Source organism: Carettochelys insculpta, chromosome 18 (genome assembly GCF_033958435.1).
Source record: "Carettochelys insculpta isolate YL-2023 chromosome 18, ASM3395843v1, whole genome shotgun sequence".
In the NCBI taxonomy this organism is placed as follows: Eukaryota; Metazoa; Chordata; order Testudines; family Carettochelyidae; genus Carettochelys; species Carettochelys insculpta.
In genome coordinates, this window is record NC_134154.1 from 13,150,486 (window position 1) to 13,177,773 (window position 27,288).

The following is a 27,288-nucleotide window of genomic DNA, read 5'->3' on the forward strand; positions in this document are numbered from 1 at the left end:
GCCCCTCCCCCAGCCAGCAGAGTGCCTGGCTCAGCTCCCCAACAGAGGGGTACCCCCATACCATGCCAGTCCCTCAGTTCCTCCCCTGCCAGCACAGGGCCTGGCCCAGCCCCCACCCCCAATGGAACTCCCATCCCCCTGCCAGCACAGGGACCAGTTGATTCCACACAAACATGGTGCCAGCCCCAGCCTCTCACCCTGGCCAGCACAGGGTCTGGCCCAGCCCCCCAATAGATTTCCCCCCTCCCCCGACCAGCAAGGTGCTTGGCCTAGCCCCTCAATGGAGCCCCCCTCGCATCATGCCAGCCCATTCCCCAGCCAGCACAGGGCCTGTCTAGCCCACCCAACGGAGCCTCATTCCCCCAGCCAGCAAAGGGTCTGGCCCAGACCCAGCAGACCTCCTCCCATGGACAGCCTAGGGTCTGGCCCATACACTTTGGCTGTATGGAACTTATTTCCAGCCCAGCTTCCATTTGCAAGTGGAGCTGCAGCGGGGCCTCTAGTTTACAACAAAAATACTCATAATTCCCACTCTTTTAAATAAAGATTTGTACAAACAAATTTGGTGGCAACCTGGTTCCCCATATCTGTTGTAAAGTGAGACCAACCATCGAGTTTGACGCAGCGCAGAATGACTGGCATGCTCTGCACAAGAGGCACCCTGAACCTAACAGAGCAATTGCTGGCTAGGATTTAGGAAAAAGCTTTTGCAGCTCCTATGGTCGCTGTGTGTCAATCCACTGCCTTCAGGAGCACTAAATTTAATCACTAATAATAAAAATCTTCAGGGTGACTGTGGTGCTGTTTGGGGAGAAAACTGGAGGTCTTAGTTGTGAATCGCATGGATATTGTGTGAAGGTGACAGGTATGGTCTTCAGTGATGGCTTTTGCTTTATTCTGTATATTCCTTCTGTACCATTCTCTGGCATGCTCCTCCAAATGCAAGTGTCATTGGCAGTGGCAGCTCTTGACAGCAAAAAGTTACCAGACAGAAAAAAAGCAGTCCAGGATGATAGCGTGGGTAAAATGTTTATATAGAATCACCTCCATTTCTTGGGTAAACAGCTTCAGAATATGCCAGTAACAAGTCTGGACTAGATTTTTTTAATAAGCTGTCTTATGTATTGTACATTAATATTGTTCTGAAAGACTAGCAACTTTAGTTATGCTGTTGGTTTTTTTTAATGGCATTACAAAACCCAAAACAAAAAGCAGTCAGGTAGCACTTTAAAGACTAGCAAAATAGTTTATTAGGTGAGCTTTCGTGGGACAGACCCACTTCTTCAGACCAGAACAGACTCCTATGGTCTGAAGAAGTGGGTCTGTCCCACGAAAGCTCACCTAATAAACTATTTAGCTAGTCTTTAAAGTGCTACCTGACTGCTTTTTGTTTTGATAGTGTATAGACTAGCATGGCTTACTCTCTGTTTCTATTACAAAACCCAGTATTTGCAGAATCTAGCAGAGGTATTCGTGATCTCCACCTTCCAACAAAGAGTTCATTCTCTATAGATTTGTCCTACTAAGGGAAAGCTGAGGTTCGGAAGATCTTTGCATTGTTCAGCTACTGCTTATGCGATTGGATTGTTGCCAGAAGATGTAGGGCACCACTGAAGAGCATTTTCCCTGCTGTCATCAGTGTATGGTATTATACAAGAGTCATGAGAGAGAAAAATGAATTACATGATAAAAGGAATACATTTGAAAGACTAAATTGCAAAAGTACTAATAATTCTAAAGATACTTTTCCATAAATTATCAAACTAAAGGTTTACAGTGATTGCTGCAGATGTGGAATAGCAACAAGTAAAATCACTTAATGTTAACACTGTAGAAAACAACCATACCCTAATGTGTGCTAGGAGGGTGCCAATCTACTGCCTAGTACCAGGACGTAAGTTTTATAGCATATCTAATGATAAAGATTAGCTAGGGAATCATTTAAATGAGATCAAAACTGATTAAATCTGTACATGGCATCTTTAAATCACTACAAAATCCTTTCTAAGGTTTTGTTCTTCTGAAAATAGGCTAGCAGCTATAGAGAGATTCTGCAGCTAGAAGAGATCCATAGGGATTGTTCTGTGAATGCATGACTTTTGAAATCTAATACTGTTAGTGTATAACCTCTTGTTAATGATTCCTGGTACCATTTATTTGGTGGAGTTCAAAGATGGAAGTATTGTTTGTTTTATTTTTGTGACGTAACTGCACTGTCATAATTTTGAGGATTTTTTCCATTTCAGGTCATATACTATATTGATATTTCCATTACAATTTCGTCGTCCTGAAAAAAAAATCTATTCTTGAAATTGCACCTGATTTAACGACTACATCTACATTTAATTAATAGCTGTGACAAAAATATGTGATTATTTAGTGATTATCCATATTTTATATTCAGCAAAATTGCTAAACTTAAATTTTGTGTTTTATAAAATGCCAATTTCTCTTTGTTTTGGAAGACTTAAGCATCTGGAAATGAGACTTTACATCTACTGATTTTGTTATTAGAATACAGTACTACAGTTCTTGTTGTCGTATAGGTTAATGCCCTTTACTGTATTGGAGGCAGAGTAGGAATGTGGGCAGGTGGGAATGGTTTAAGTGCTAAAGATAAGCACATTTTCTTGATAAGATGACAAAAAGTCTGTGATGCATTTTGCAGATGTGGTATGATTTATTTTCTCCTTCAGACCATGAAAAATGGGGCAGTGTTAAAATTTTGGCTGTGTTGTATATATGTTAATTTTTTTTCACCCAACAGAAATGCTTAATACAAACATTTTTCTCACCTGCCCCAGAGTTTATGATCATTATTTATTATTATTTTTATTTATGTATTCATCCATCCAGGAATCTATGGATTGAGTAATGCTCTGTTGGATACCCCATGGAAGAAACTTCAGTATGGAAAACAGCTTTTCACAGAGGTGATCAAGCAAAGTCAGGACCTTGCCAAAGAAGACCTGGTGCAGGAGCTCATTAAAATGCTGAATAATCAAGACCCGTAAGAATATAACCTATATTTTACTTCATTATTAAGTGCAAATATTTTAAAACTCACCTACAAAAGCTGCGTTCAGGTAATGCTAAAGCTTCCATTTATATTAACCAAAGCCAAGAAAACAAAAGCTGAAGATAAAATATATTTTTCTTCCCCCTTGGAACAAATTCCAACCCTACTGATTGATTTCTTTTTTTATGAGATAGATACTGACCTACATTATGACCGCAAAAGCGGCATTATTGTGGGTCTGTGTTGTGACTTAGCAGTACCTTAAAGATTACTCATGCCAGGGCAGGAGTAGCACAGGCAAGATATAGAATGGATAAGTCATGATAAGCTTAAATTTACTTACCATAACTCTTGACCTCAGACATTGCCCTAGCTTGAGCCATAGGTTTGGGGTGGCTCAAAGGAAGGGTCAGTATTGGCACTGTTTGGCTGCTTCTCTTGACATGTAGCTGGTAAATAAGCCTGATTTAGTCCCAGTCCTTCAAGAGGACGATAGCAGTTATCCTGCATAAACACCTTACCTCCACTTGAATAGCACGTACATTTTATTGAATGTGGACTTAAAATTTTCAGCCTTTCATCAGCTTAATCTGGTTAAAAATAAAACTTGTGTGTTCATATGTCATTTTCAAAGCTTCAAAAGAAGTAAAGAAGAGAAAAAAATTCTTGTGACAGGGTGAGGGCTTTGGAAACTGAACTAGGTGCTAATTTGTGCATCTGTTCCACTATATGAAAGCTCCATTTTTACTATGCATTTGATGTTACAAATAAAAAACACTGTACTCCAGAAAACTTACTATGTTATACAATTAACTTAGCAGAAAGACTTGTGGAATACTGCACAATGCAGATGCATATACAGTTGTGCTAATAGACACCTCAGAGTATCACTTGGGTTAAAAAGGGGAGGATTTTAAAGGTAACTTTAAAGTTTGACAAGTATCTGAGGGGGTGTCCTTGTTCACCTCTATCCATAAAAACAATAAGAAATCCTGTGGCATCTTGTAGACTAGCAGATTTATTGGAGCATAAGCTTTGTGGGCAAAGATCCGCTTTGTCAGACTTATTGTTTTTAAAATTTGAAACTTTTAAAAATAAAAGGCTGAGAGTTTTTTTTTTTTTCTGAGAAGCCTATGGGATTTAAGAAGTAAAGATATCTTTCATATGAAAGATTTGGCACTTGATAAATATTAATTCTTTGAGCTGTCTAATAGGTTTATTGGATGAGATTTAATTTACACAACAGACCCACCTCAAGGTCTCTCTGAGTTTGTACAAGGCATGATATCCTTTTAGCACCTCCCCGTCTCCCCATTTGGTAAACAGTCTGCTTGTACTATTTTCCCTAAAAGAAATTTAGGCTAATCTGGAATTAGTGTGCTTCAATAGAAGGCACAACTAAAGTTTACGTTCAACTGCATCATCTCTTTGTGCAGCAGGAAAAACTCTAGAAAAGAAAGACTGAATGAGGGCTTGCCTACACTAAGGGGAAGATCAATTCTGCTACAGCCAGTCTTCTGTTATTTGATTTAGTACATACCTAGTAGGAGCATGCTAAATTGAACTCTGGGGGCATCCCTCGAACAGCGACACACCTCACTGTCATGAGAAGGGAAGTCACTGGGAGAGTTTCACCTGTCGGCCTCCTGCAGTGAGTCCACTCCGGAAATTTGAACTAAGATAAGTTGCTTCCAGGTACACAGTTCTCATAGTTGGAGTTGCATATCTTAGGTCGAATCTTTTTTCCTGCCCTCCGTCAGTCTTCTTCCACAGTCGTCTTTGGCACCCCAATGGCCCAATTGGCTCCTCAACTTTGTCTTATGCTGATAGAAACAGGCACAACTTGCCCTATAGAAGGAGACAGAAACCTGAAGAGTGACAGGGATGGAAGAGGCAGAGAACTACACTCAGGCATAGGGTGTAAGAAATAGCATTTTTAATTTGGTTATGGGTTGTTTTTGTTTTATTTTTTCCAAATCTAAGATTAGTTGGTCATTAACACAATGAGCTTTATTTTTTTTCCACATTTGATGGAGCATGACCTAGTGTTTTGGAAGGCAGGAGATCTGGGTGGTATTCACAACTCCACTGTGCATTCAGTGACCTTGGGTGCTTTGAATCTTGGGTTTTAAGATTTCGTTACAGCTTACACATATATCAAAGCACTTTACTGTGAGGTGCTGTTTCGAAATAATTTCTAAACTCAGTAATGATGGTATCTATCAAGTCCCGATTATTTTGCCGTCTAAGGCAAGTTCATGTTGTGCTGCCACCAACTACAGCAGAACTACCCCATGGCAAACTTGTTAACTACAGAAATTTATTAAGCATTCTATAATATAATTTTCCAACTACTCCAAATGCCTCTTAAAGGTTGAAGACAGCATTCTGTCTGAAACAAACAAAAACCCTCTGAGTCCATCTTGAGCAATACTCACTTTTTACACATTTTGGCTGTGTCTACACGGGCACAAATCTTCAAAATAGCCGTATTTCGAAGATTACTAATGAGGCGCTGAACTGAATATCAGTGATCGGGATAAGGGGATTTCGAAAGGTGCGGGGTCCTTTTGAAAAGGAGCCCATGTAGCCACGCCAAGCTGCACGCTTTCAAAAGCAGTGCTTTCGAAGCGCCACAGCCGGAAGCATCCTAATGCTAATGAGGTGCTGAATATTCAATTCAGCGCCTCATTAGTAATCTTCGAAATACAGCTATTTCGAAGATTTGTGCCTGTGTAGACACAACCTTTGTCTTCAGTTATTTGACAATAGAAGTGGTGTTCTTTTGTTTCAGGAGACACTACAAATACAGAAAGAAGGGAATAGCAATGAAAGGAAAAAGAATGGCAAAACTTCATTAAAATATTTGACAAATAGAAAGCTGATGAAGTGAAAGTCTAAGTCCCTGAGAAATTTTCTCTTGGAAACAGCTGACAAACCTTTTTGTCTTTAGTCCCTTCTGTCCCTATTTCTTTAAAAAAAATCACGTTTACTTTGACATTTTGCCGTTTGTTTTTTATTGTTATCAAGCTGTGTGTTTGATTATGGCTAGTAAGTGTAGGAGGATTTGTTTTGGATTAATACTGGGTATGTAAAAATGCTATTTATTTTTTTCAGTCAGCTACCAGACCCTGCAATAGAGGATCAAGGAAAGGAGTATGTACAGCCAATACTGGACAAAATAGCAGCTCTGTGTGTTCGTTGCCCAGGGTATGGAACAAGGTAAAATAAATACTTTGAGGTAAATTATGTGCTGTATCTTATAATAGATAAGTCTGAAGTAAAATATTACCACAAACTTAACATTCTAGAACATAAAAGCTGCGTCTACACGTGCACGCTACTTCGAAGTAGCGGCACCAACTTCGAAATAGCGCCCGTCGCGTCTACACACGTCGGGCGCTATTTCGAAGTTAACTTCGACGTTAGGCGGCGAGACGTCGAAGTCGCTAACCTCATGAGGAGATAGGAATAGCGCCCTACTTCGATGTTCAACGTCGAAGTAGGGACCGTGTAGACGATCCGCGTCCCGCAACGTCGAAATTGCTGGGTCCTCCATGGCGGCCATCAGCTGGGGGGTTGAGAGATGCTCTCTCTCCAGCCCCTGCGGGGCTCTATGGTCACCGTGGGCAGCAGCCCTTAGCCCAGGGCTTCTGGCTGCTTCTGCGGCAGCTGGGGATCTATGCTGCAGGCACAGGGTCTGCAACCAGTTGTCAGCTCTGTGTATCTTGTGTTGTTTAGTGCAACTGTGTCTGGGAGGGGCCCTTTAAGGGAGCGGCTTGCTGTTGAGTCCGCCCTGTGACCCTGTCTGCAGCTGTGCCTGGCATCCCTATTTCGATGTGTGCTACTTTGACGTGTAGACGGTCCCTCGCTGTGCCTATTTCGATGTTGGGCTGAGCAACGTCGAAGTTGAACATCGACGTTGCTGGCCCTGGAGAACGTGTAGACGTTATTCATCGAAATAGACTATTTCAATGTCGACTGCACGTGTAGACGTAGCCAAAGTGGGTTTATTCAGTAATTTTAAACTTATGTCTTGATAATGACTTGTAATCCAGTGAAATATCATCTTCTATTTTTTATTTATCTTTTTTATTCCTTAACTTTTTGTCTTAGGCTCTGTGTACACTATGAAATAAAGTCGAATTTATTGAAGTCAGCTTTTTAACCATTAACTTCTATAAAGTTAAAGATGAGTATCTGCAAATGTCCAGAAAGTTAACATAGCATGACTCCATTGCCTTAGCTAGGTTTGACTGTATCAGCTATACATGTGTGTGCCTGCAGCCCCATTGAATTCTGGGTTTTTTTCCCAGTGTGTTACATGAAAAAATGCAATGCAAGTGTTTGTGGGTATCTTATATCGTTATCACAGTATGCAATGCCCTCCCCTCCTCCCCCTGGCTGTTGGAAAACAAGTAGCCCAAGAAATTTCGCGCCATTTTTCAGGCCACTTTCACAAACTCTGCCTCTGGCTGCATGGTGCTACCATGCATCCTGAATAGCTTAGAGCCATTGCACAGTGTGTTATGACCACTTCCCCAAGTGTCATGCAGTTTTTTATTAGATAAAGTCAGTGGGAGTATAAAGATGATTCAGATGCCGATATTGAAAAACTGGAGACCAGGAATACAGAACTGCTTGCTGCCCTGGATGCATTGCTTGTGGTGGAGTGCTGGTTCTGGAGATGGGAAACCAGCACATACTGGTCAGGCTGCAACATTTTGGAGCTCTGGGACAACCAGCAGTGGCTGCAGAACTTCTGTATGTGCAAGACCACTTTACTGGAACTTTGTGATTTGCTGTCCCCTGCCCTGAAGTACAGCGATATCATAATGAGACCTGCTTTGACAGTTCACAAGCAAGTGGCAATTGCTCTGTGGAAGTTTGCAATGCCTGACAGCTAGTAATCAGTGGGAAATCAAGTTTAAGCTGGGCAGTGGGATCTACAGTGGGAGCCACAGTGATCCAAGTAACTAAGGCAATTTGTACCTATCTGCTGTGGAAGACCATGACTCTGGGAAATGTGCAAGATGCAGTGGATGGCTTTGCTACCATGGGGTTGTCAAACTGCATTGGTGAAATAGATGGAACACACATCCCCATCCTTTCCCCGGACCACCTGGCCTCAGTGTACATAAAGCACAAGGGGTACTTCTCCATGCAGTTGCAGGCATTGGTGGATCACAAAAGTCATTTCACTGACATCTCTGCGGGATGATCAGGAAAGGCGTGCAATATGCGCATCTTTAGAAATTCAGGTCAGTACAAAAATATCCAGGGTGGGACTTTCTTTTCAGACCAGAAAATCAAGATTAGTGACATGGAGATGCCCATCCTGATACTAAGCAACCCTGTTTACCTTCTGCTCCCTTGGCTCATGAAGCCAAACACAGGCACCCTCGGCCACAGTCAGGAAAACTTCAGCTACAGACTAAGCGCAGAATGGCAGTGGAATGTGCCTTTGGCCATTTAAAAGTCAGATTGTGGTGCCTTCTGACCCATTCAGACCTTTGGGAAGCCAACGTCACCCTGTGGTGGCAGCGTGCTGTGTCCTCCATAACATTTGCAAATCAAAGGGGGGAAATTTCATGTCAGCCTGGGTTGCAGAGGCAGATGCCCTGGGCAGTGCTTATGCACAACTGGACACAAGGGCATTCAGCAATGCATATGCAGAAGCCTCAGCAATCAGTGAGGCTTTGAAAATAGCTTTATGTATGAGTAGACAGCCACATGAATGTGCTGCATTTAACTGTTGTGATACCATCCCCATCCCCCAAAGTGATATGCACTTGATCTTTATGAAAGCATCTCCAATTGCACCCCACCCCATGTGAACCAATAATTGAATGTTTTTTACAAAAACATTCTTTTTATTTAAGGTGTGTTAAGGGCGTAGGAAAAAGAAGGGAATTCTGGAATCGTGTGGTAGAATGTGAGCTTTACAGTGTGGAGAGGTCCTGGGAGTGGTCCATGAGACTTTCCTTGCTCACCCCCCACCCACCCTGTATTTGGGACCCCCAATAAGGTGGAATTGGACAATATTGAGGGGAGGCCAGGCAATGGGGTGAGGAGACCACATAACTGAGTACTGTGGTGGGTGTCCCTCTGCAATACCAACATGGACTGCAGGATGTTGCTTTGCTCCTTGACGGCAGTCAGTAGCTCTCCCTAGTCATAGTTCCTGGACTGGAGCATGCTTCGTCACCACTGCCAGGTTCTGTCTGGAAATTTTTCTGAGATGCATCACAGCAGCCTTATCTGCCCCATTCACGCTGCTTGTTGAAGACAGCCTAGGTCAAAATTTAGATACAATTTTTAAATGTGACACAACACACTGCTTTGTTACCACTGCTGGGTCCACTTTGTCAGCAGCAGCTTTGGCTCACTCCCTGTCTGCCTTTTCAAGCTGCTGCAGGATGAGGTCCTGTTTGGATATTTTCCTGCAACGCATCACAGCAGCCTTGTCTCCCCCACTCACGCTGTCTGTTGAAGACAGTCAAGGTAAAAATTTGATACAATAGTGTGGCAGGGCAGTCCTGGGAAATGTAGATGACCAGGGAGAAGTGCAATAATGTTAAGGAGACAGATTTTAATGAAACTTGCCCCATGCTGCTTCTGTGTTGCCTCCTAAGAATAACAAAAAGTGGAAAAGAAAATATGCTTATACTGTGTGAGCACAGAGCTGGAAAATTTCCCAGAAATCCGTGTGGTGCCATGATACCAGAGTTCTTTCTGGTTGTCTGGCATGGCAAAGTGTGCTATGTGGAAGCTGAAATAAATTGGGCCTCCCCAAAAAACCTCACGTGAAAAATAAGAATACCTGGCGGAGACCTTTATGGAGATCTCCAGAAAAGAGAGGCGCTCCATCCCCAGAAATATTAAAAAGCTGTTCTACGGGGCATAGATCCATCTCACCTGACCCATCACCCACTTGTAGCAGTTTAAAAAATATGCTTAACGGAAGTAAACCTGTACCCCAACCCAGCTGCCACCCACTTTTAGCAGTTTAAAAAATATACTCACCGGATGAGCCCTCTCCAGTATTGCTGGACCCTGGAGCATCAGGTGTTGATGAAGGGACTGACTCCAGGGTGACAAAGAGCTCTGGGCTGGCAGAATCAGCTTCTTTGGGCATGTGCTGAGTGGTGGTGTTCTCTTCTTCATCAGCCTCTACCTCCTACTCACCCTCTTGGCTCTCTCCAGAGACCTGAGGATGATGTCCTGAGGAGCCCGTGCTACCCTCGGAGAGCATGGTTCGGTCCCTCCGAAGAATGGCATTGAGCTACTCGTAATAGTGGCGTGTTTTGGGAGATGTCCAAAATTCCCTGTTGGCTTCTCCCACCCTTTGATAGTTCTGCATGAGCTTCTTGATTTTGACCCAGCATTGCTGAGTATCCCTGGTGTACCCTTTCTTCATCATGCTGGGGGAAATCTTCCCATAAATGTCCACATTTCTTTTGCTGGTTTGCAGTCTGCTCAGCATAGATTCGTCACTCCAGACAGAAATGAGATTCAGGATCTCGTTATGGCTCCATGCTGGGGCTCTTTTGCAGCCCTGAGAACTCTGATCAAAACTAGAACCCTGAACTCATTTTGGCTGAATGAGATGGTGCCTGAGGTGGGCTGTCCACGTTGGTTAGAAAGAAAAATTAATTCAAATGCTGGGGCTTTCTGTTACCTACTTCCTGTGCATCTGGAGAGCAGTGGAGGTGAAAGTGGCCAGAATGGACACCTGAGGGGCACTGTGGGATATCTTTGGCATACGTCTGGAGGCCAATAAAATCTATTTAATATAACACTGTTTCTCCACTAGCATTAATCCAACTTTTTAAATTCAAACTTCGTCTTACACTGCATCGGAGCGGTGGGGCAAGAAAGTCAACCTTAGCACCCCTTAAAATTGACCTAGTGCTATCTGCAGTGAAGACCGTCATCTTGTAAAATTGACCTAAGTGCCTTAATATCCACTTTATGATGTAGTGTGGACATAGCCTTAGACTTGGCTTTGCTCATCATTGCCTGCTTTACCATTTCAATCACTTACTAACTGTAACTTCCTTAACATTAAGTAGTTTAACCCTTTCAAAAAAAATTTTTAACTATCCTCTTCCTGTTCAGAATGCCAGTTTCAGAAAGTTTACTTTACATTCACCCCATAAAAGTTCTTTAGGGTCAACAAATTACGCTGTCTCTGCACACCTTTGTGCACACATGAACAAGTTACTGCCACAACTTCTTCTAAGGACATGGAAATACTATACTGGGCACTTGCACTTCAGCTCAGAGCAAAATTCCACATGCACCAGCACCTCAGTTGTTTTTTTTTTTTTTTTTACTCCTCCACTCACCAGTCCTCAGAGGAAATCAGGTGAAACTTAAACTCTCCTAAAGGTTACCAATGCAGACTTTGGGTCCCTGTTTGGAATGACTTGGTGTATTTTGCTAATCTTATGCTGTAATTGAAGATACCAGGGAGAAGGAGGTACTATTCCACCACTAGGTGTTTTGTTGCCTTTCTAGGACATCTGTTGAAGTAATATGTAGTTGCTGATCATTCCCATCTTATTTGATAATTTGAGTTCCATTTTATTTGTTCATCCTCTCCTTTGTGTTTTCCTCCATTTCTCTGGTGGGCCTTTATTTTAACATTTAATTTTGTCCTTTTTGCTGCCTGAATTTGACAGAGTTTATAAAGAGAAACTGATTTAAGATTATTCCATTTTCTTCTACTTCAGACTCTTTACATGTGGAGTTGGCTGCAAAGGAAGTTGACAATAATTATTGAATTTTGCTTCCTAGGCATTCTGCTGGATTTATCACTAGAGCTGATTGAACATTTGATATTTTTTTTCCAACTTTGTGGCAAGACCAATAAAAATGTGGGGGTGGGTGAGTCAGTTCAGATCAATTTAAGTGGAAAAAAAAATGGTGTGTTCTCACCAAAATGAATCATTTAACTAAAAATATCATTTTGGTTTTGGGTATTTTACAATTTTTTGTTCAAATCTAGCTAAATTTGGAAATTTCAAAACAAAGTCACAATACTCATTTTGAAATGTCAAAACAAAACATTTTTACTTGGGGGGGGAAATTATATCCTGTTAGCTGAAACCATTTGCTGAATTCAGCCTCAGTTTGCAAGTAATTTCGGTCAATCCAGAACTTAATTCTTGGGCAAATAAACTACTGAACTGAAAGATTCATTCTGCTTTACTAATCTCAGCTTTGCTTACCTTTTCTCTGCTCATCTCCGTGAGCCAGCATATTACCAAAGCAACCGATCTGCTAGGAAGTGATGAATTATGTTAGGCTTCAGTACAGTATACAATATATATTGTATTAGGGACTTACTGTGGTCAAACCTCTGTAAGAACTAGCTGCCATATTCACAGATTAAGAATATTGTGATCAGTGGACTCCTGGTGTCTTTTCTTCTCTGAATTTGTGCATGGGGAATTCTCACTTTCTTCAAGTGGTCCCTGTGGGTGCTCCACAATAGGTGTCGGGCTTGCCCGGCGCCGCAGATCAGATTCTTCTAGCAGTTTCTATTGCATCCCACATGCGCCGATGCGCGCCACTCCCCTGCACGCCCCCGGCCATGTGCGCGCTCCGGTCCCCGCCAGTTCCTTCTCAACCGCCATCGGCTGCAGACAGACTCCGCTCCAGCTAAAGCCAGAGACAGATAAGATAGTTGTTTTTTGCGTGTAGTTCGTTTGTTTTGTCACTATTAAAAAAAGAAGAGAGAGAATATTAGACAGCAGAGAGAAGAGGAACGAAGGAGAGAGGGGCAGGCAAGAAGGCTGTTAAGCTGTCTGCTTCTCTGAAGGCTGTGAATGTTATTTTGGGTTAGAAAGCACTGATTAGTGGCTAAGTACCCTATTAACAGTAAAGACTCACCGCGATGGCTTCTTCGGGGTTTAAGAAGTGTGAGTCATGCCGCGAGGCTATGCTGGCCTCTGATGGGCATAGTGAATGCATTTGCTGCCTGGGAGAGTCGCATGTTACCCAGAAGTGTTCCCACTGCGCTAAGCTTACAGCCAGGGCCAGGAAAGACAGAGAGATGAGGCTCAAAATGATCTTGTTTGATAAGGCTCGCCAGCCTGAACCACCGGAGAAGCCTCACACAGAAGGGCCCTCTGGGTCACATAAAAGGAAGGCAGTCTCTTTGACCCCCTCTGTGCAGAAGAGGAGGAAACTCTCCCCAGCTCGATCCTTGCTGGCGGGCCCAGTGGGCAGGACAAGCAGAACGCAGAGCCCCTAGCTGCGAGCTCATGAAAGCGGCAGTGCAGCAGCGCACGTGGCAGAGGCCGAGCCTCCAATTACACAACAGGCGGCACGGAAGGCGCCGCGAGCGCCAGTGCGGCAAGCGCCGGAATTGGTAGCACCGATGCATGCGGCACCGGCTTCCGCGGCACCGACGGCGCAGGGGCACCTGGCACAGAGCCTATTGGCGCCGGAGGAAGCTACCCGCGCAGCACCGCCGCTGACGGTGCCGAGCGTGGTACCGATAACGGGGCCGAGATCCCCGGCACGGGAGGGGGCGGCACCCACCCCACAGGGGAGGGGCAAGGCAAAACCAAAAACTCGGCACCTTAGTCCATCTCCAGGCAGGTCCGCGCTGCCCTTATCACCCAGCCCCCCCCGAGATACACACGCCGCACCGCCGGGCTGTAACTCCACCGGCTTATCTCAGGCCTCCCTCTCCATTCCTCCAACCAATTTCGCCATGGCTCAGGCCACCTTCACCATTTTTGGGCATGGATCCTCTTGAGTACTATCACAAACCGGCTTCACCACTATCTATGTCGTCACAGAGGTCCCGCTCTCCCAGACATCATGGGTACACTCCCAGATCGTGGTCCAGGTCTCCATCACTGGGCCCTTGCCCATGCTGCTATGGTCATCCTCATCATGCTGAACACAGACACCGCAGGTCTAGATCCGGGGGCAGGTCCTCTCCTACTACTCGTCAATACTCCCGGGTACACTCTCGCTCTGGGACGGGAACACATTTGTCCCAGGGGGAATTAGGTCCAGAATCCCGAGACTTCCCTTCACAGTCCCCCAGGGAACAAGTATATCACCGAACTTGGGAGCCAGAGGATTTGGGGGAGGTTTACCCCAGTGGTTCCTCCTCATCCTCCCCAGATGAGGCCATGGCCCCTGGGGATGTCTCCCCTCCGGATGACCTTAAAGAATTCCAGGAGCTGTTCAAAAGAGTAGCTTTCACGCAGGACATTCAAATAGCAGAGGTGCAGGAGAAGCACCATAAACTCCTGAAAAATTTGAGACCCCGGCTTCATCTAAAATCGCTATCCTGCTGGACGAAGCCATTATGGAGTCAGCCACTAACATATGGCAGACTCCGGCCTCTATATACCGCCTACGAACAAGAGAGCGGATAAGAAGTACTTCATCCCAGCCAAGGGCATGGAGTTCCTCTTTAGTCACCCGCAACCCAATTCTTTGGTGGTCGAATCATCCCAGCAGAGGTCGAAGACGTCTCAGTACAAACCCGGGGGGGGGGTCGGATAAAGATGCTAAGAAGCTAGAGCTGTTTGGCAGGAAGGTCTATTTCTCCTCTACCCTATTATTGAGAATGGCAAATTACGCGGCACATCTATCAAACCATAACTTTGACAATTACTCTAGACTCACTCCCCTCATGGATTCACTCCCGGAGGACAAGAAGCCAGTGTTAAAGGCGATTGTCCAAGAGGGCTATGCGTCGTCGTGGATGGGAGTCCAGATTGCCCTGGATGTGGCGGACACAGCGGCACGTTCAACAGCCGCAGCAGTGGTAATGCATAGGGAATCCTGGCTCCAGATGTCTGGTATCACCAGAGACCTATAGGCGAAGATCGTTTATCTTCCCTTTGATAAGCAAAAGCTGTTTGTGGACTCAACCAACTCGGTCCTCCACTCCAGCAAAGACTCGAGGGCCACACTTAGGACCTTGGGTATTTATACTCCCCCATACAAGAAAAAGAAATTTTATCCTCAGCAAAGACGCTATGCTTACCAACCACAGCGCGCTCAATATCAGCGAGGCTACGACCAAGGGCGCCATCAACAGCAGCAGCAGTACAGGGCTCCCAGGCAACGTTCTCAACAAAGCCGTACACCCTCGGGACAGGCCCAGAGACAGCAAGTTCGGCGGGTATGTCGGGGGCTGCACTATCAATACCATCGCTCAATGCCATTCTCATCTCATGTTCCATCATCGCCTCAAACCGTTCCACTCCCAATGGCAAAAGATCACCACAGACAAATGGGTGCTAGAAATTATAGCCACGGGTTACACGATCCCTTTCCAGTCACTTCCACCGACGAAGCCTCCCGCCCGGCCTCATCTCGGGGACGCTGCCCGTGAGGCGAGGCTGAAGCAGGAGGTAGATCACCTCATGTTCATAGGGGCGGTGGAAAGAGTGCCGGAACAATTCCAAGGGAAAGGTTTTTATTCACGCTACTTCCTAACAGAGAAGAAAACAGGAGGCTGGAGGCCGATTTTGGATCTACGGAGCCCCAACCGTTACTTGCGCAAGCAACGCTTTCGGATGATCACAGTTGCCTCCATACTTACGGCACTGGACGATGGAGACTGGTTTGCAGCCCTCGACTTACAAGATGCTTACTTTCATATAACAATCCACCCGGCACACAGGTGCTTCCTCCGCTTCACGGTCGGCGGGGAACATTTCCAGTACAGGGTTCTTCCATTCGGCCTATCCTCGGCACCCAGAGTCTTTACCAAAACCCTGGCAGTGGTGTCAGCCTACCTGCACAGACAGGGGGTGTTTATTTTCCCATATCTGTACGACTGTCTATTGAAAGGGGCCTCAAAGGCAGAGGTCCTACGCATGATACGCATCACCGCGAACACGTTTACTTCACTGGGCCTAGTTATCAACCTCGCAAAGTCAAAGACCGAACCCACGCAAGATATAGAGTTCATAGGGGCACGCATAAACTCCATCACAGCAAGAGTATACTTGCCCGACGCCCGCTTCTGCACCATCAACTCCCTGGTGCAAGTCATGACGTACAGCCCCACGGTGCCGGTCCTAACATGTCTGCAACTGTTGGGGCACATGGCGGCAGCAACGTTTGTGGTACAGAATGCCAGGTTACACATGCGAAGCCTGCAGCATTGGCTGGCAAGTGTTTACAAACCGGCATCCCACACTGTCCACAGGGTAGTGTCGCCCATGACGGAGGTGCGCAGATCCCTAGCGTGGTGGGAAAATCCCGAGAATCTGCTAGTGGGGGTGCCTTTCCACCAACCACAAATTTCTATTTTTCTTACTACCAATGCCTCCCACATAGGATGGGGAGCGCACATTGGCAGCAAGGTGACGCAAGGGCTATGGTCCCCTGTAGAACAGACACTGCACATAAACATACTGGAGCTCAGAGCAGTGTTCAACACGTGCAGACATTTTCGAGAATACCTGCATGGCAAAGTAGTCGGGCTCAATACCGACAATACCTCCACTATGTTTTACATCAATCGACAAGGAGGGGCACGATCCCATGGGTTATGTGCGGAAGCAGTCCAATTGTGGAACTGGTGCATCGCCAACAACATAACGTTGAAAGCCTCGTACTTGCCGGGCACCCACAACGTGAAGGCAGATCAGCTGAGCAGGTACTTCACACTCACACACGAATGGCAGATCCGCTCCGACCTGCTACGGCGCATATTTTGTACATGGGGGTTTCCCCAAGTCGATTTGTTTGCCACCCAGTACAACAAGAAGTGTCCCCAGTACTGCTCCAGGGCAGGAATAGGGCAGGGGTCCCTGGGGGACGCCTTCATGATCTCATGGAAGGGCCCTCTACTCTACGCGTTTCCCCCCACAACGCTTATCCACAAGGTTCTGCAGAAAGCCAGAAGGGAGAGAGCTCACATGATACTCATAGTTCCAACTTGGGACCGGCAACAATGGTTTCCCTTGCTTCTACACGTCGGATCATCCACCACTCCCCCTACCGGTGGTGCCGGACTTACTCACGCAGGCTCAGGGGTCCATAGTGCACCCGCACCCTCAGGGACTGCGCCTACAAGCATGGTTAATCCATGGCTCAGCGCCTTAGAGAGCACGTGTATGGAGGGAGTACAACAAGTCTTGGAGTGTAGCCGAAGGACCTCCACCAGGAGGACTTATGAACAGAAATGGACTTGGTTTACAGCCTGGTGTTCCGCCAAACAGTTAGCTCCCCTTGACGTTCCTATAACCGTAATACTAGAATACCTATTGGACCTCAAACGAGACGGGCTTTCTCTATCCTCGCTAAAGGTCCACCTCGCTGCTATATCAGCTTTTCGGCATACAGAGGAAGGGCCCACTGTATTCGCCCACCCTATTGTCACAAGGTTCTTGAAGGGGCTGGTAAACCTGTACCCCCCTCAAAAACCGCTTCCGCCATCGTGGAGTTTGGACTTGGTGCTCAGCACACTATCGGGACCACCCTTCGAACCATTAGCCATGGTACCCCTCCGACTCCTTACGATGAAAACAACCTTCCTCCTTGCGATTATGTCAGTCCGCAGGGTGAGCGCACTCGCAGCAGTGATGGCAACGCCGCCCTGCACAGTATTCTCAAAGGAGGCAGTAACCTTACGGTTACACCCAGCCTTCATTCCAAAAGTTTCCTTGGAGTTCCATCTTAACGAACCAATAGTTTTACCCTCGTTTTACCCGAAGCCTCACAGCTCCAGCAAGGAGGCGTGCCTGCATCTCCTAGACGTGAGAAAGGTGTTGGCCTTTTACATAGACAGAACTAAGTCCTTCCGGAAAACGGACGGGCTTCTGGTGTCTCTCGCTCCCAGGTCAAAAGGGGAAGGCCCCTCTTCACAGAGAATTTCAAAGCACATTGTATCCTGTATAAAAATGTGCTATGAGCTTCGAAAGACCCCTTTGCTGGCCCTGCCTAGGGCTCACTCCACCAGGGCGGTGGCGGCGTCAACAGCCTTCTTCAAGGGCATCGCGTTAAAAGACATCTGTAGAGCGGCGACCTGGTCATCCTACAACACCTTCGCCAAGCATTATGCCCTTCATCGGGTATTCGAGGAGGATACCCATCTGTCGACAGCAGTCCTCTTGGGGGCAAGCTGCACATGAATCGATTACCCACCTCCTTACTTGGGTTACTGCTGGGTAGTCACCTATTGTGGAGCACCCACGGGGACCACTCGAAGAAGAAAGAGAAGTTACTCACCTGTAGTAACGATGGTTCTTCAAGATGTGTCCCCGTGGGTGCTCCACCACCCGCCCATCCTCCCCACTTCGGATCTCTGTCTGGTGTTTTTCAGGAGCATCCGAGGCGGTTGGTCAAGGAACTGGCGGGGACTGGATCGCGCACATGGCCTGGGGCGCTCAGGGGAGTGGCACGCATCGGCGCATGCGCGATCCAATAGAAACTGCTAGAAGAATTCCAATCTGCGGCGCCAGGCAAGCCCAACACCTATTGTGGAGCACCCACGGGGACACATCTCAAAGAACCATCGTTACTACAGGTGAGTAACTTCTCTTTTCTCTCTCCAGGAAGAAAGCAGTAAACATTGTGAATGAGTTATTGTTATGAAAAGTCTTGCATAATGTATATCTTGCACCTGAATCTGGCAAGATTATGTCTCAGCTGATTCCTAGAGGCAGAGAATTCGTTAGCTATGGATCTGCCAGGAAAATAAACTGGCTACCCTGCAATCACTGGTTCCGTCAGTTGTGGAATTTCCATTGCTGTAGCTATCTAAGACAATGTCTAGATTATCAAGAACCGTTAACAAAAGATATGCAAATTGTGTGATGTATTTGTGTAACTTTTGCTGGCAGTTCTGTTGGGAGAGGCTTTTCCAAAATTTGATTCATCCACACGGGTTCAAATGTTGAGGGGAAAAAACCCTCTGAGGTATCCCATCTTCCTTGTGGAATGAGGTGTACAGGGATGTCAATAGAATGGTACCGACCGGCACATCTCTGCTGACAGGTCTGCAGTTTGGATGCACCTCTGACAAAACTGTCAACAGAAGTTTTGTGGACAGAAGTCTGCAGTTTAGATATAGCCTTAAGGGAGTAATAAATGAGAGGTGGTCTCTGAAATTGCGGGTGCTTATTTCATTTGGGGATTTACAAAATAACATAAGAGCCTTTAAACAGATTTGGGAAGAACTGACTGAGAAGGCATAGCAAAATGCAGAGCTTTGATGGGTAATAAAATATAGGCAGAAGCATGACCAATTTGTTTATATACTGAGTACTGATGAAGTCCTAAAGGAATATATGAATTGGAATACTATGTTTTTGTGTTTCACTGGTCGTACTCTGCCAATTTTAGGGAAAGAAGAAATGGCAGTGTGGCAATGTATAGTTTTGACCTGTTCCCAATACATTAGTAATTTTAGTTCAGCATGCCAGGTCTAGTATTTCCTAATTCTGAGCATAAGGCAACATAAATGCTAAAACATTTTCTTGCTTAATTATCCCAGACACTCACAATTGCCTTGTGTAAAAATATCAGATGTATTTTCATCTTTGTTGGACATACTCTTCACATATGTTGAGAACTTGCTGCTGATAAAATGCATGATCATTGTTGTATCTCAGCACATCACTGGAATTAGGCGAGAATACGGTCGCACCATTTTTCACAACGAAGAGTTCTGAATATGGGAATCAAAGCAGAATAAGCCCCCCAGTGTAAGACACAGTAGGAAGAGTGTAGCAAACATGTAAGCAGAACTAGTCTAGATTATCTTTTTACTATTGCTGTTTCTTTAGGAATTCAGTTCTAAATAAGAACAGATACTACACTTGATACGCTGCACAGATCACCTCATCCAGCAGTTTGAACACTTTATAAATATTACGCCAAACAACCCATTCAGGTAAACGTACCCATTTTGCAGGTGGGTGAACAGAAGTGATATGATCAGTGCCACAGAATTAGCGGTAGCATTAGGAATGGAACTCAGAAGTGTGAACAGCCAATTCTTTGAGTGAACCAGTAGACTAAATTGCCTGTATGAAACACAATTCATGTAAAAAAGAGGTCAGTGCAGGTTTGAAATAAAGGATAATTGACAATCGATAATTGATAATTGTTCCTGAACATTTGTGATTTAGGGCTGGGCTAATTAGAACTGATAATCATAGCCACAGTGGGCAGCAAGGTCTCACAAAGCCTGATTTTTTTTTCAGTCTAAATCAGAAGTAGCTTTACTGAAGACACTGGAGTTACACATAGCAGTTTTATGTTTGTGTGTGGGCAGACTTGCATCTCAGTGCTCAGAAATTGCTCTTGAAAGTATTGTGCCCTTAGGGAGAGAAACGGAGAGGTTCTTGTATGACCTTGTATCTGTGTCCCTAAGTGGTGTTTAGTGGTATTGTGGGCTGGTGAGCAGGAAAGCTGAGATTTGTACGTGCATTTGATATCAAAGAGAAGATTGCAGAACAGCGCTAATATAAATAATCAGCAAGGACGTATGTTTGTGATAATATTCATGCCAAGTAAATGCTACCAGGTAAAATTTATTTTTAGGCTAAAACTGAAATGGACATATTCAGCAATTAAAAAGCTTATTGTTAGTTTTCTCTACTATTTATTGTTATCCTTATACATCAGCCTTAAGCTTTGTGTGGTTGTGGCCTTAGTAAGTACCTTGGTGAAGCAAGATAGTACTGCATTTGATTCAGTGGAATGGAAGTGGGGAGGGGAATCCAAGTGAGTCATTTAAATTGGAATTTTCGTAGTGTTTTTCAGTCCTATTTCTGTGTGATACTACTTTAGTCTAAATTAGTAAAGTAGTATTGTGTAAATAATTAGGCAAAAACAAAGTTTAAAATTTGTTCTTCCCTCATTTTCTTTCAGGACTAATACAGTCCTTCTCATTGATGCAGAAGGATGTGTTACTTTCACAGAACGTACCATGCTCAATGAAGATATCAACCAATGGAAAACGAGCACCTATGAGTTCAAACTGTACAGTTAACAACTTTCCATCTGAATGGATCATGATAAAAGAAACAAGAGAACAAGCCATTGAACTCTGCTGACTGCTTTATATCAGCCTCCAGAACCCAGAGGTGGAAAGGAAAAGTTTATTAAGTCCATAGCATATCCTAGCAACTACCAAAACCTTTTTGCACAAAACCAAGGGAAGAAAGTTTTTACAGTAAAATTTTGGCTGGATTAAAAATGTGTTGCTTCTGTGTGCAAGTCTCTATTTTAAATCTGAGGGACAAAGGCTACATCTGCACTTATCCAGAAGGCCAATTGCACAGCAAAAATCGACTTTGCAGCTGTCAACTTCTGTGGCTGTCTTCATGGCAGAAGGCCGATGGGAGCACTCCTCCTGTTGACCTTCCTTAATGCCCACGGCTTGTGAAGAGTTGTGGGGTCAACATTGACCCCACAATGTGCTGTTTCGCGCATGCGTTAAATAGCGCCCCAAAAGATTGAACATAAGCAATTGATGTTCTGTAGTCAGTTTAGATGTAGCCAAAGTTTATTTTCTAGATAGGGTTTTTAACTAAGGCTACATCTACACTGACTATAGAAGATCAACCGCGTAGGTTCGATCTTCCAAAGCGCCGTTTCACGCATGCGCAAAACAACATGTTCCTGGGTCAACATCAACCCCAAAACTCCTTCCAAGCTGCAAGGATTTGGGAAGGTTGACGGGAAGAGCGTTCCTGTTGACCTTCTGCCATAAAGATGGCTGTGGAAGTTGACGGCTGCAAAGTCAATTTTTTGGTATGCAATTGGTATTTCTTATGAGGTGTTAGATGATTTAGCTCCCTTTGATTTCAGGTGGAACTGAAGGTATGTAGCCCCTTAGGACGTCAAGTCCTACATTATTAAGTTCAAAGACTTTCATAATCTTACTTAAGCTTTCTGAATCACTAATGATAATTTTTTTTTTTTTTGCACTTTACTCAGTTTGGACAAAGACAAACTAGTTGCATACCTATTTGTTTATGGTTGATTTCTAGTCACTTTATAAATTGGCACAAATATGTAATTTGATTTATGGAAATGCTCCTTGGGACTGGTGGTTATCTAAAAAAAAATTCATTAGAATTTTACAGAAAAACATTTCTATTGATCTTAGACCATAATAGTATTAGAAAATCTGTCTCTGCCCTTTCAACATATGCTTGTAGGGCTTTTTTAATCACAGATGTTGGCATTGGTGAATGCATGTTACCTTTTGCAGCATTATTCTTTTTAACATAACTAGAAAAAATTTTCAAACATACATGGTGGGACAGTGTTCTGCATAAGGAAAAGGGATATTATTTTTCACAAATCTATTTTCCCTTACATATTATGGTGTTGAGTATGGAGACAATACATGATACTCATTTGTATCCAATACTTGTTTTCAGGAAGGTAGTGAAACTGAAGTTTAGGTCTTTGCTTTTGATCTCTTTCTCAGGAGAGTTTAAAACACCATGGGTTGTGTTGGGCTCTCTCTGATGTGAAAGAATTAGGCTCACTATATGATGGCACCTTGTTGCCTGCAGTCTAACCAGCACCATAGGCCTTCACTTCTCCCTCCTGCCCCACCCCAACCCTTTTAGATGATGACTAGTAGGATATATTTGCAAATGGAAATAGAACCAACGGGAGAAATAGCTCAGTGGTTTTAGCATTGGCCTCCTAAATCCAGCATCATGAGTTCAGTCCTTGAGGAGGCCAGGGGCTTGAGGCAAATAAATAGCAGGGGAAAAAAAATCTGTCAGGAGTGCTGCTCGGTCCTGCAAGAGGGCAGGGAACTGAACTCAATGATATCCTGAGATGCCTTCCATTTTTATGAGAAGTGATGTGTGTGAAGTTTACACTTACACTTTTTTGAAAGTTTTGATTTGAACTTTATTTCTGTACTGGTATAGTGTATTAAAAGCTGGGAGTGATTGCTGATATTTTACGGTACAGGTTGGAACTCTCTCATCCAGCAACATCACTAATCTGGCTTGATTTTAGTTATCTGGATGACCACTTATCATGGGTGTAGCCAAGTTTCCCGCAGTCCCATGAAGTTTGCTTACAGCCACCAGTCCTGGCTCTTAGTGTTCTCTGCTGTTATTTAGCTGTAATTTACCCCTCAATGTCTTTTAAGAGACCAGTAAACAGTGAAAGTGTTCGTAATGCTGCTAAACAAAATTGACCTCCCATGGTCTGGCAAATTCTCTCATTAGTTACATTATTACAGTATTCTAGTATGGAAACAAGTGGGTGTTAAAATATACATCCCATGTTTCTTTTAGCTATAAATTGTATAGCTGGTTATTTAAATCCATGTTTTCTTTCCATTAGTCTGTACCAGCGGTGTGTGATAGGGGAATCTCTTGCTAATGTCAAAGTATTTGAAAATCCTAAATTATTTTGCTGCCATTATGATAGTACTGTAACTTACTCCAGATCCCAAAACTTAAATAATGATTTGACTCATTTATTGCCCTTCCCCTCTCAGTGTATGTATTCTTTACTGCAGTGTTCAGAGAACGTGGAAAGGATTGCAATGTAGCAGTATTTCCTGTATTGCCTGCAGAGAGGTTCAGCTGTTTCCTCCACTCAGGGCCTATATTTTAAAGTGAAATGCTTAGAGGAAATGAGGACTCTTTGGGTATAGTCTATGATGCGAGAGGAAATCACATTTCTCTCTGGGATTACAATAGGACTGCAAAAGGCCATTTCCAGGGTGATGACTATCTGGAGATACCAAAACAATATTCATGTTAATTATTTCCCTCCTGTGATCACGTTAGATAAGAGTTTTGCCTGTTTAAATATTTTTGGCGATACCAGGCTTACTCTCACATGCTTAGTTGAGAATCTGTTTAAGTGTGTTGGTGGATCTGGGCCACACTGGCTACGTCTACACGTGCCCCAAACTTCGAAATGGCCATGCAAATGGCCATTTCGAAGTTTACTAATGAAGCGCTGAAATGCATATTCAGCGCTTCATTAGCACGCGGGCGGCAGCGGCGCTTCGAAATTGATGCGCCTCGCCGCCGCGCGGCGCGTCCAGACGGGGCTCCTTTTCGAAAGGGCCCCGCCTACTTCGAAGTCCCCTTATTCCCATGAGCTCATGGGAATAAGGGGACTTCGAAGTAGGTGGCGTCCTTTCGAAAAGGAGCCCCGTCTGGACGCGCCGCGCGGCGGCGAGGCGCATCAATGTCGAAGCGCCGCTGCCGCCCGCGTGCTAATGAAGCGCTGAATATGCATTTCAGCGCTTCATTAGTAAACTTCGAAATGGCCATGCAAATGGCCATTTCGAAGTTTGGGGCACGTGTAGACACGGCCACTGTGTAATAAATGCACAAGTGCACCTTCTGACAAATTTTATCTACCAGGCTATTACTGCAGTTACACCTGTTTGTGTCTCCTGCACCTCAGTGGGGGGAGGCCTGGATTTCCTTCTTCTGAGCTGTGTGAGGAATTTGCTGTCTCTTTATATGATTGTTTTATTCTATCAAATCCTCTGGGGCACAGGTATATGTGTGGGTTAATAAACATACAAAAAACAAAATAATCCATTGTACTTGCAAACATAATCAATATAAACACAACCAAAAAAACAGTCTATAATCAGGAATACATGGAAGTATTTTCTAATTTAAAATTAATGCTTAAAGTCATTTTCAAACATTCTATAACCCAGTCAGTTAGAATTCCCTTGTGTTGAAGGATTTAGTCTTGTCAGTGTTTGGTTGAGCCTCAAATCTCCTAAGCTTTTGTCAATGTAGTACTAAAAACCTGCTTTTAAATTTCAAATGCATAACTGGAAAGTATGTACTTAACTTTTACTAAAAGTGTTAAATGATCATTTACCATCTATTTATATATGTCAGAAATGTTGCCAAAGTATAAATGGCCAAAATTTGATCTACATTTAAACTTACGTACATAAAACGTAAAAATACTGGCAATGGTTTTTCCTCCAAATATTTTTCAAACATCAGTCTTCATAACAGCCTTATGAGGTAGGTGAGTATTAAAGTGAAATATTAATCTATTTTACAGATGGGGAAATTGAGACAGGGGTTTATCACTGTAGCCAGATTGCCAGTGTTGGAGCTTAGATTCAACCCCATGAGATCTTAACGCCATTTTCTGCAATTTAAATCAGTCTCTTGATGGATGGGTTTTGTATTTGTTCCATATATCCATTTTCTGATTGAACTAATTTCAGCTAAGAGTTTTGGGGGCACTGTGCAAAATAAGTATAGCTTTCCTCTGCTGGCTGTATAACAACAGTTAATACAGTGACCGCAGCTTATTCTTGTTGAAGCTTGTGAGAGTTTTTCCTTTAGCTTCAGTGGAAAAAGGATCAGACCCTCTATTCTCAGAGCTTCACTGATATCAGCAGTGGTGCTCAAGCATGGAAATATTCAGGTATAATTAACTGCATAAACTGGTGTTCATTGCAAATGTTAGTTTTAGTGGCCTTCAATCACTGGAAAAAGTGACTTGTAACCAAGTGACAAGACAGAATGCAGAGACGGTGTTATATTTTTATAAGGTAATTAAAAAGAGAAAATCAAATGGAAAGCTACAAATCAGATTTGGGGATATTTGGGGATATTTTTTAAAGTCATAATCTCTTTCTCCTACCAAATACTTGTTTTCATTGTGATGACGATTAGAAGGAATTTTTAAATACTATTTGTGCTGTTTGAGTCCATTTTTTGATTTAAGCTATTTTAAGTGTTGTCATTTGTATATCTGTATTCAAAGCCAGAATCAGAATAAACTGGTGACCAAATCTTTGCCACACTAATAATTGTGTATGTATGTTTTGTACCTGTGTGCACATGAAGGTATATTGTAAAGAGGCACTGAGTGATTAATAGGGACTAGAAATAAGATGGATGTATAATGACATCCGTTTTCAATAAGTTGTTCCCCCCACCGCCCGCAGGGTGGCTTTTTCAAACATTGCTTAGCATTGGCCTACCGGTAGGACCAAAAGTTTAACATAACAGAATCGGGGAGAAGTTGTGGTCACATACAAGTGTTTGGCTGCAGAAGTTTGGCACGCTTTTTTTTTTTTTTTAAGTAAACTTCTCTGTGGATTTTGGGAGTAAATGCTCAATATTAAATGGACAAATTCTCTTGGAACTAGAGTAGAAATTGCACAGAGTTTAAGTGGATAGACAGATTACAAGAGGAATTAACAGAGTCTGTTTGTGTACATCAACTCAGATGCAGGCATGTACATACACTGCTTTTTTTTTAGTGGCACCAGTACTGTCCCTGGAGTGGACTCCCCTCTACGTTGTGCCATGTTCTTCAGCCTGTATCTTCTCACTCAGTGTGGAGTGGGAGAGGTACCGGAGGCAGTCTTCCTCAGCAGAATCCACCTGGCATATAGCTGCTGCCAGTAGCTTCCCGTAGCCTTTGCCATCTGCTAGTATGTGCTGCATAGCCCTTCTTGCAGCATCTCAGAATCCAGACTAGCCTCTACCACAACTTTTGCCAATGTCTGTCTTCTAAGCAGCTGCCCCTTTTCTCACAAGCTTTAACAAATGCTGCTTCATGCCCCGCAAGACTAGATGGAAAATGTGAAGACTCTCTAACAACCCATGGCTATGTCCCTCTGTCACAACCTCTGGTTCTTCTTGGATCCTTCAAGGAGGTATCTGGAACATAATTACTAAGTCTTGCCTAGATATGTAGGGAAGTGTGGCCAGACCGAATCCCCCTGCTCTACTCCATCTTGCCCCTTTTAGGTGCCTCTGAGCACAAAGCACAAAGAAACAGCACGGTTTTAGAATGTTTGAAAGCACAGATGCGCTTATCTCAAGCCCAGTTTTGTGCTTCAAAACACAGATGTGCTATGTCAGCATGACCCTGGACTGAAGAATACAAACAAGGGGGCTAACAGGATAGCTGTTGACCACAGGGCCTCTAACTGCCCTTGGCTGGTACTGATCATCGATACGCCCACATTTCATCCCAGAAGAGGAACCTCCCGCCCATACGAAAAGAATGTCCTGTTTTAATGATTTAGTAATCTCTATCTTACAAGTGTAAATTAAATTGCAACTGCCTTGTAAGAACTGGCGTCACAAAGACGAACCAGTGCAATTGGTACCTTTAGATAAGGAAGAATGTGCATGACCCAAGGGGTATAAAGAAGGGTCCGACAGACCACTCTAACGGCGCTCCAATTACCTATACCTGCCGGTCGGGTAAGGTCTTTGCCTCCCGAGGACCCAGGGGACGCCCTCCTCGCATTGTTCTTCCCGAGGGAT

The 27,288-nt window shown here is 44.0% G+C and overlaps 1 protein-coding gene across 4 annotated transcripts in view; it reads left to right on the forward strand.

The window, feature by feature from the left end:
* The window catches only part of TANGO2 (transport and golgi organization 2 homolog), a 100,904-nt gene extending 76,976 nt beyond the window's left edge, over positions 1 to 23,928 (forward strand). For all 4 annotated transcript variants that reach the window (XM_075012533.1, XM_075012535.1, XM_075012534.1 and 1 more), the window contains 3 exons: positions 2,857 to 3,010; positions 6,137 to 6,241; positions 20,894 to 23,928. In XM_075012533.1, coding sequence (XP_074868634.1) covers positions 2,857 to 3,010; positions 6,137 to 6,241; positions 20,894 to 21,014 — 380 coding nt within the window. In that variant the 3' untranslated portion in view covers positions 21,015 to 23,928. The remainder of the gene's footprint in view (positions 1 to 2,856; positions 3,011 to 6,136; positions 6,242 to 20,893) is intronic.
* Positions 23,929 to 27,288: the final 3,360 nt, after the last annotated feature.